General features: G+C 41.4%; 1 protein-coding gene across 1 annotated transcript; it reads right to left on the reverse strand.

The window, feature by feature from the left end:
- Positions 1 to 571: 571 nt before the first annotated feature.
- si:ch211-106h11.1 (volume-regulated anion channel subunit LRRC8D) lies at positions 572 to 8,681 on the reverse strand. The gene is made up of 5 exons (XM_019115785.2): positions 8,527 to 8,681; positions 5,266 to 6,132; positions 3,772 to 4,022; positions 2,394 to 2,771; positions 572 to 1,758 (listed from the first exon to the last, which is right to left on the reverse strand). Exons 2-5 carry the CDS (start codon positions 6,130 to 6,132, stop codon positions 642 to 644), a joined length of 2,613 nt encoding a protein of 870 aa, XP_018971330.1. The 5' UTR covers positions 8,527 to 8,681; the 3' UTR covers positions 572 to 641.
- Between the last annotated feature and the right edge of the window lie 1,555 nt (positions 8,682 to 10,236).

Below are 10,236 nucleotides of genomic sequence, written 5' to 3' on the forward strand. Positions count from 1 at the left end.
AGGAAACTAACCCACTTTTCAAATTATGGTTAAACCATTAACTGTCAGTCCCACTTTTTAAGCAAAAACCTAATGATGATATTTCCAACTTAATTGAAAATCTTGAATGTTTTGGAGCAAAGACTTAATTTTGCCACATTATTGTGGAAGTGGAAAAAAAATATTGAAATGAAATAGATAAAGATATATACATTTATGGAAATTTAAAATGCACTGCACTACATTTAACTATTTTTTTTTTTAATAAACTATATTATACAAAACATATACTAAAAAGCAAAATATCATGATCCTTATTAGGACTGTAAAGGACAAGTAGAAAGCAACCATACATGCATAGTTTGCATACCGTCATAAATGGAGATTCTGAAAAAAAAAAATGCAGACAAAAAATCAGTCACCAAATATGAAAGTTTGCGTCTTGCTTTTCAAAATGAGAAATAGAAAGGTTTACAATGGGTTAATTGGGCTAGTGACAGTTACCCTGTTAAGTATAGAAACATGTTTCTAATTTTTCAGTCATATCAGTGTATCCTTATGAAGCACATTTAATGTCTTCTTGGCAAAAGACTGGCTTTTCCAAACTCGTTTTATTAATATTAGTTAGATATTGTTCATGAGTTCAGTCTGAAGGTGATGTTTTATATTCGAGATTCCAGTGCGGAGTGGAAGCTCCACTGTGCAGCTGAAAAGGTAGGAAAGCAGTCAGAATTAGGTCGTGATGGAGGTTCAGAAGAGGGGCAAGAGCTGGGCTGCTGTAGGACATCTCTGACCTGCCGAGGTAGGGTGTGCAACAGCCAGTTTTCCACCAGCAAACCACCTCCACGAAGCCCAAAACAACACCCCAGCTCGACCGGCAGTTCATCTAGACTGTTTCCCCGTACATCCAGACGCGAAAGCTGAGTCAGGCCCCCAAAACCAGTGGGCAAGGACCCTAGAGAGTTATTCGCAACATTTAAGTTGCGAAGCTCTACACAACTTTCAAACAGCTCCTTGGGGAGACGTTCAAGCCTGTTGGCGCTCAGGTCTAGTTCGCTAAGAAGCTTCAAGGCTCCAATTTCAGCTGGCAACTCTTCCAAAAGGTTTCCTGCCAAAAGCAGGCGTCGCAGCTTATGCAGCGTAAAGAGCGCCAAAGGTAGGATTTGCAGCTGATTGTGTGCCAAATCCAAGAGCTCCAATGATCGCAACATTCCTACACTGGCCGGAAGAGCCATAACACGGTTATGTGCGAGTCGTAGGCAGGACAGACGCCGCAGATGCTGCAATCCTAACAGCTCTTCTAGAGTACGCAGACTGTTGTGTTGCAGGTCCAAACTGCGTAGACCTGTAAGCGCCAGAAGCGCTGATGGCAGCCTCTCCAACTGGCATCCTTGCAGTTGCAATTCTGCCAATCCGGTCAAGCGCCTCAGTCCCGTAAGTACCAAAATCCTGGTGCCCTCGTTATATATCTCCAGTTTTAGCAGACTCCCTGCCAATTCGCTCAGCTCCCCTGGAACTTTCTGCAGCATGCCGCGCAGCACCAAGACGCGGAGATGACGCAGTTGTCGAAGGCTGCCAAGGACCCATCCGCGCCCCATCCCGCCCTCATTGCTCAACCTCCCAGTGAGGTGCAGCTCTTGCAGGCCACGGAGAGAATAAACCCAGACTGGGATCTCTGCAGCTTGGGTGAAGGTTAGATGTAAAGTCTCTAGATGTTCCTGAAGGTGCTGCAGTGCTGCAGGCTCCACTGATGCAGTGCAGTGGTAAAGGTGCATCTCTCTATTGAAAAGAGAATCCGGATTAAAACGTAGCGCTGGGACAATAAATTGATGCATCGCGATTCATGGATAGATTCTGAGATTTTTGGAATGCATCGTGATTCTCTCTCGAATCGATTATGAGCTTAGTTTTTAACAGCACATGGCGCTCTAGGCTAGTTTTTAACCGCGCACTCAAATGCCCATGAAGAAGAGCGCTTGTGAATTCTTGTGCTGAGTAATGTAAGTTGTTAAATGCACTTGCACATTGGCTTTTATGCTTTTTTGATGAGAGATTAATATAAACACAGCCCAATGTGAAAATCCTTGTAATTTGCTTCAACCTTTTCGAACTTTATGAATGATTATTTTAGGTTCAAATGGTCTGTGTGTAAGGAACTGGAAGCAAGCAGAATACGGCTATTTCTAAAGCACACAGTGCCATCTACTGTTAAAAACTAAGCTCAGAATTGTTTCAAGAGAGAATTGCGATGCCTTCGGAAAATCGCAGAATCATTTCTCGATTTATTGTCCCAACCCTATTCAAACGTTTCTCATCCTAAAATGTTATACCCTCATTACATGTTAAAATCAGTCTGTGTAAGACTGCAAAATTATGTGCAATTCAATTATGTGCAACTGAAATAAAAAACTTACCTGAGTGTGGTCATGTTAGATATTTGTGCTGTCAGTTTGGCTTCTCCAATAAGTTCCAACTTCAACACCTCTAGCTGGCTGAAGGTGAACAGCGCCGCTGGCAGGCGAGGAAGGGCCACGAGCTGCAGCAGAGAGCGTCCCTGCTGGTCAGAAGTGATCATTGACCGCAAGCGATCAGCTCCCCAGCGGCGCTCCATGCTTTCTTCCAGCAGTCGAGTCTCACTGACTGGTGAGAGGAAGACAGACAGGCGCTGGGCCAGTAGAGGGTCATACTGGTCGGCCATGTGCAACAGGAAGGCGAGGTCATTATGAAGGTCAGGTACATCTAGCATGGATCCTTTCTCGCGTAGACTCTGGAAAGAGTACTGCCTCAAAGACCTGAGAATTAGGCAGATTTATCAGAATAATTTTCTTTAAAATTACAGAATGCAACAGTTGGCTTCCCAAGTAGAAATTCATAAATTTTCATTCATTTTCTCCATAGGGACACATAGTTCTGATGTTGTTAATTGATGGTATAGGCCAGAGCTGGGCAACTTCGGTCCCGGAGGGGCCACTGTCCTGAGTTTAGCTCCAACCCTAATCAAACACACCTCAACAAGCTAATCAATGTCTTTAAGATCAGTAGAAAGCTACTGTATACACAGGTGTGTCTGATAAGGGTTGGAGCCCTCCTGGACCGAAGTAAACTGTTGAATCTATCCTTTTACATTATTTCAAATGATTTTTAAAATAATGTTTAAAAGCTGAATTCAACATGAAAAGAGAAAATTCCACAAGTCAGAGAGTTGTAGCAAGTAAATTGCACCAAAAGAGCTATATAGCTGCATGCACCAAATCCCATGAATCCCTGGAAATTAAATAAGTTTTATTTTACAATGATTTTAAATATTTTTCTATAGATATAATCAACCATTTAAGTACATAGTTGTACATATTTCTACATTATTTTGTACTTGATTATGCCATTCATTATTCTTCATGGGATTTTAGTTAGTTTTATTCATTATTTATTCATTATATTCATTAAAGCCATTCACTTCAGTCTTGTGCCTTTGCATTTTTGTCCGATTCTCTTATACTTTTTTGATTTAAATAAAAGTTTGCAATGTTGTGATTCACCTCAGAAATGGTTGGTTTGGTTCATGCCTTAAAATCCTTTTAAAAGATGTTTAAAATCCCTATGGGAAAAAATGAATGGAAAAATTCCAATGCCGCTGAAAAGGTGGCCTGGCACTAACTATTTGCATTTAGTTCTTAGTTCTTGGCACACAAACAGACACGTTAGTCCAGTCACCAGAATATCTCGACACTCACACATGGATAAAGACTACAAACTACATGGACACAGTCCTCTCACGTCTTGGGGCACCCATACTTGTGGAAGATCCAGGACAGGGCATAGATGCCCAGCAGACCGAACAGAAATATCAGCAAGACGTAGGCCTGCATTAGCTTGCGCAGGACAGAGGACAGCGAGTGACTGCACTGGAAGACGCTGTAGCCGGTCAGAGCGTAAGAGTGAGGTTGGCAGATGTGATTAAAGGAGATTAAGCCCAGGAGAGGAGTGGTGTAGCTCACAATCAAAATAAACTTCAGAACCTTGAATACCGTCTGGGCAGTATACACCTAAAGGAAGAGATGCAGTATTTATAACATATTATTTTAAAAATCACTTTTTACATCCTCTAAACTGCAAGTGCAATTGTCACAATGGTTTAATGAGACCATTTCTGAATGAGAATTTGCTTGAATGTGAACTGGCTTGCATGTTAAGGCCAAAGTATAATAGTTATCAAAGTATATTTGTTTTTACTCGTATGGGAGGGTCTGCATACAGTGCACATAATGCAAATTTTGTCATCAAAATAGTACATGCATTAGGCCCATTCCTGAAATAGGCCCAGATGAAAACAGACGAGAATTTTCCGGAAGCTGAACAGATTTCCTTTGCTATATTAACCTCAAAATAATTCTTAGAATGAAATGTGGAGTTTGACTTTCGGACGCCTATACACAGCGTTACTTACTTATTATACAGTTACTATTATTCTATATTCTTTGCGCTGTGACATTACTGACATAACCAGGCATGTTCATTTCAGTTATTTATTCGCTGTGACATTACTGACATAACCAGGCATGTTCATTTCAGCCAGTGACTGTGAACGAATCATGAACGAATCAGCAGAGTTTACCATGTACAAGCTTTTGTCATCGTTGCATCTTTCTCAGACATTTCCAAACGTCGAAATTGGGTTGCGCATCTATCTGTGCATGATGGTGCCCAATGCCTCCGGCGAGCGGCACTTCTCAAAGTTGGGAATAGTCAAAGGAGAGCTTCGGTCCTCAATGGGGCAGGAAAGGCTAAGCATCTGGCACTTATGAGCATTGAGCATGAGCTGCTGCGCAGTCTTGACTTTACTGATTCGATCGAAGAATTTGCGCTTGCTAGGGCACGAAAAACAGCAGTATAAGTAAGCAGCACTAGCGCAGTAGTAAGAGTGACAATATGCCTAGGTTAAGTTGATCTGGTTTAGCCTTTTCTGTATTAAGTGCACTTTTCAGACAATTGCTATTGACTGTTGATGTTACATAGCTTGATGTTAATCTCGAGTTGTTATGATAATACGTTGTTATTATTATTCATGTTCAATAAAGGCTGGCTGGTTGCGTCACTTCTTGGTCGGTCTGAGTGCGCATGAACAGTGAGTGTCGAATGCACATGCACCAATGCTGAGAAAAAATAGGCCCTTTTTTGCGCTGCAGCATCAGGCCCAATTCTTAATCCGGCCCTGGTCACATGTGCACATTAACTTGGTTTTGGGCTAATCAGTTGTTCCACATGGTGTAAGTATACTTTGGGCTTTACCTTATAGATAACATCTGAACTCTCGCAGTGAGCACGAAACCTGCGAACTCTCTCAAACAGCGCTCTGGCCAGCTCTCTGTCGCTGCGGTCTAATGTGGCTCCCTGTCTGGAAGTGTCCGGAACGACTTGCGCAGGCAAAACCGGCTCCGTGAGTGACATAGCAGAGAGCATTGAGCAATGAGACAACGTTGAGGGACACGGAGACGGTTGTGTTGTAGTTGACACACTATCTGCCCCCGCCAACAGAGGGCTGTCCGTCCCCGAGTCCAGACTTGACTTGCGCATTTTGTACGAAGATGTTACCTGAACTTTGGGTTGCACTGCTTGTTCTGTTTCAGAGAAACGTGTGTCCAGTTTGGCTGTAAGAGAAAGCGCCCTTGTTGTCCAGGGTGATTCGCAACATTTGGCGAGAAGCGATAGGAAGTGCTCGATGCGAGCGGATGTGAGCGGGAAGTGGAACCAGAAGCTTCCGCTGGCCAGGAGAACCAACGTATGGAGCAGCGTCACATATGGTAAAAACCTTGAGTACCAGGGCAACGCCTCGTGATAGCAAACCTGGCTGATGTAGATGTATTGCTGGAAGTCAAGGTTGGTACGTCGCCCCTTCACAGGGATCTTGGGTGACTCTGGTGTGCTTCTAAAGATAGAATCAGACACAGGCTCCATGGGAGAGCTGTAGTTGATGGAAGAGGAGTGTACCGGGACACACACAACTCCGTCCCTTGACAGCTGGAGCGTCCCAGCGAGGATGGACACCATCAGCATGAGCACCAGCAGGTAGTCCATGAAGACCTCCCACCATGGCTTCAGCAACTTATAACTGCCCTGACGCTCACCGCCGGACCATAGCTCAGACAGCGTGAACATCTACAATCAGAGAGAGGAAGACATCTTTTTAAACACCATTCAAATCAAGGTGACACTTTATTAGATTTAAGAATCTAACCATTCTTACAATTTAAGGCTTCTTTCTTAAATCAAGATACATTTACTTGAGATTTAAGATTAAGACTGAAGTCTGTTTTAAGTTTATGCTTCAAAAACAAGAAAAAATATCTTCCATTGGGGTAAGAAAAATGTATTTGTTTCCCTTTTGAATTAAGTGTATTTCTTTCTCATTCTATTGGCAGATTTTTTTTCCTTGATTTAAACTTAAACCTGCTTAAATTTTTCAGATTAAAAGACCTACCCCAGATTTCACAGACAAGGCTTAAAATAATCCCAGACTAAAATGCATATTTGAGCTGTCTCAACTGAAAATATCTTGCTCTGACATATCTTAAAATATGTCAGTGTCTTTGTTCTGTGTCAAGATGCACACCTGTAATGTTTTTTCTTCTAAGGCATTTTTGTAAAAGTTGCTTAATTATCTTAATTTAACTAAGGCCTAGTCCTGGCTTAAGCTAAGCCCTGTTTGTGAAACCGGGCCCTAATATCTTATTAAAATTAAGTCATTTTGATTCTTAGGTAAATGCATCTTAATTTAAATGTTTGTTTATAAAATGTGATTTAAATGCATAGTCACTGTCACAGTGCTCTGGCATTGTTGGTGATTGCCAGGGTGTTGCGGATTATTTACTAAGAGGTTCAGAGTGTTTATAAGTGTGTTATGCAGTTGCTAGATTGTTCTGGGTGGTTGATAGTGTGTTGCTTGGGTGTTCCAAGTGGTTGTTAGTGTATTACTATGCAGTTGCTAGGGTTCTCAGGGGTTTCCCAAAAGCAACAATGGTCGTAAGTTCTGTCGTTACCAACAGAGGTCAATGGAACTTGCAATCTTAGTTGGCTAATGTTGCTTTTGGGAAACGCACCCTTGAATGGTTGTTAACGTGTTGCTATGTGCCTACTAGGATGTTCCAGGTGGTTGCTAGGTGTTTGTTTACTGGCTTACAGAGTGTCTGTTTAACATTTTGTTAAAGAGTTGGATTCTCATTCCAAACATGGCCAAATACACTCCCTCTGTGTTTGTTTAAGTTTCTGAAAGTACCATGAAGGGCAGATTTACTTGTTTTGTTTTTTTTTAAGTTTATGGTAGTACATTGAAGTTAGATAGAGCGAGAGCAAGAGCATGCCCTTCAACGTCATCGGCAGCACTGCACAGGTCGTGCTCGAGAAGAATGTCTCCAAAAAAGTGTGTTTTTTGGGTGTGAGGGAAAGATAACCCTGTTTAGCTTCCCAAAGAACCCAGCATTACGTGAACAGCGGATGCAGTTTGTTTTTCCAGGCCAGCAAAGGAGGTTTGCAAGTGTGTTTGTTTGATCCCATCATTTCGTTGATTAATATTTTATAAACAAGGCCCAGTTCGACACTGGATTTGCACATCATTTATTACTGAAAAATGGAGCAGTCCCAGCAATAAAAGATCCCAGTCATTATTCATAAATGCAGATGGTGAGCAAAAATGTTTCGGTGTTTTGTTAGTAATCGGCGTGCAAGTGCTCCTTACTCTTTAGCTCCACCCACAGCACGCCTCCTGAAGCTTGGCTGTTTTCGGAGAGAAACATAAAGTAGTATATTTCTTTTGTAAATATGATAAAACAAAAGACTCTTTAGAGATATTAAGGATGCAGTACTACTCTATAGTTTCTAGAGACTAACAAAACTATGTGTGTTATGTCCTCTTTTATAGTTTGGACCGCTCCACCTTTCAGTATCAAATGATGTTTAAATTCTTGTTTATAAAACATTCGTCAACAAATACACTTGCAAAACTCTGTTCCTGCCCTGGAAAAACTGTATCCACTGTTTACGTAATGCCTGGTTCTTTGGGAAGCTGAACTAGGTTAATCCAAATAGTTTTTTGAAACTTTGGCCATGTTTAGCATGAGAATCCAACTCTTTTAACAGTGTAAATAGCTCAACATGCATGAAATAGCATTAGACCCTCCTTTAATAAAGTAATTGCACTCTTAATTTGAGGAATCATTCATGTATGAGCAATAATATCAGCAATATCTAAATTATCAAACACCCCTTAAAAAAACAGGTATTTGCTATAAGTGTTACTGCAATTACTAATCAAATGGAATGGAATGTCACTTAAAACATAATGAATGGTTTTATATAAAATGACACTTCCAAGTTATGTTTAGTTTGTAGTTTGCTGCATCCTTTTATAATATACAATCTATCAATGCATTTAAAATGAGTTTTGATTCAACACACTAAGCTGACGTGATAAGTCAGCTGAGCTCATAAATCACATTTGACTAGAACCCCAAATACTGCAGACGGTCTACATAAATAAGAGTGTAACGTACTTACAGTGATGTATTGCAACTCTCAACGTTTACAACTCTAAAGCTGAACCTTCATGCTTTAAACCCCTGGTTTTCTTGCACTCGATTCCGGCGCAGTCCAGTTTGATCAACAATACGTGTCCAACTTCTCTAACTTCGACCCAGTGGGGCCCCAGAAGCTGCTTTGAAGTTTCCATGACAACCTGCACACAATAGCCGCATTCACATCATGAAACGCCAGTGAGCCACTGGATTTGTAAGAAATACACAGAAATAAACAGAAGAAATGAAACTCATATGCAAATGTCAGGTTTTATATGTTCACTCAGTTTGTCAGATATTTCAGAAAGATCATTGTCCTCTCAGTGCAATGCATCGCATGTGAACAGCAGGTGGCACTAATTGCTCTGATTAAATGATGAAGTGTCTGTTGGACTTTATATTTTAGTGCTTGAAAATCAGATTTAGTGTCAATGTATGATTGTCCTGAATGATGTTTATGTCAAATACATTTAGAATCAGAATCAGAAAGAACTTTATTACCAAGTATGTTTGCACATACGAGGAATTTTTTTATTGTCACAAGCTTCCAGTACACAACGACAACAACACACAGTTGATAAAACAAGATGTGAATAAAATACACATACATAAATATAAATAAACCACAAAAAAGAATAATGTACAGGTGTGCTATAGATAGAATAGGAATAGAATAAAAATAAAATAAAAAATTAAGTTGTAGGGATGTACTAGGATGTAGGGTGATAAATAAGTATAAGGTTATTGCACATACTTTTATTGCACAATAGGAGAACTTTTATCTGTTCATGAGGTAGATTGCCTGGGTGAAGAAACTGCTCTTGTGCCTGACTGTCCTGGTATTCGGAGCTCTGTAATGCCGACCAGATTGCAAAAGTTCAAAAAGGAGATGGCTTGGATGTGAGGGATCCAGAGTGATTTTCTGAGCCCTTTTCCTCACTCTGGATGTATACAGTTCTTGAAGGGTTGGCAGGGGAGCACCAATAATCCTTTCAGCAGTCCGAACCGTTCTCTGTAGTCTTCTGATGTCTGATTTTGTTGCTGAACCAAACAGACAGTTATTGAAGTGCACAGGACAGACTCAATGATGGCTGAATAGAACTGTTTCTGAAGCTCCTGTGGCAGGTTAAACTTCCTCAGCTGGCGAAGGAAGTACAACCTTTGTTGGGCCTTTTTAACAATGGAGTCAATGTGATTGTCCCACTTCAGGTCCTGAGAGATGGTGGTTCCCAGGAATCTGAATGACTCCACTGCAGTCACAGTGCTGTCCATGATGGTGAGTGGGGGGAGAGCAGGGCGGTTTCTCCTGAAGTCCACGATCATCTCCACTGTTTTGATTGTTTTGATGTAGAGGTTGTTGTGGATTCAAGAGATGGCGGGGTGCTGTCAACTTTTTGTGTTTGAGCAGGATGGTCAAGGTAGTGAATGAGGCCAATGACTGTAGTGTCGTCTGCAAACTTCAGGAGCTTGACAGAGGGGTCTTTAGAGGTGCAGTCGTTGACGTACAGCGAGAAGAGCAGTGGGGAGAGAACACATCCCTGAGGGGCACCAGTGTTGGTGGAGCGGCTGTTTGACATGAATTTCCTCAGTCTTACTAGCTGCTGCCTATCTGTCAGAAAGCTGGTGATCCACTCACAGATAGAGTTAGTGAAAGTGAAAGTCGTGACATTTGTCAAGTATGGTAACCCATACT

The sequence above is a fragment of the Cyprinus carpio genome, chromosome B3, assembly GCF_018340385.1.
Source record: "Cyprinus carpio isolate SPL01 chromosome B3, ASM1834038v1, whole genome shotgun sequence".
Taxonomy (NCBI): Eukaryota; Metazoa; Chordata; class Actinopteri; order Cypriniformes; family Cyprinidae; genus Cyprinus; species Cyprinus carpio.

What these genes read in the sequence shown, in the direction of transcription:
- si:ch211-106h11.1 (XM_019115785.2), bottom strand. Translation starts at nt 6,132, where the DNA reads ATGTTCACGCTGTCTGAGCTATGGTCCGGCGGTGAGCGTCAGGGCAGT. An exon ending in GTTCAGATGTTATCTATAAG is followed by an intron (nt 4,023 to 5,265) that starts GTAAAGCCCAAA and finishes CTCTTCCTTTAG; the next exon opens with GTGTATACTGCCCAGACGGT. An exon ending in TCTAACATGACCACACTCAG is followed by an intron (nt 1,759 to 2,393) that starts GTAAGTTTTTTA and finishes TCTTTTCAATAG; the next exon opens with AGAGATGCACCTTTACCACT.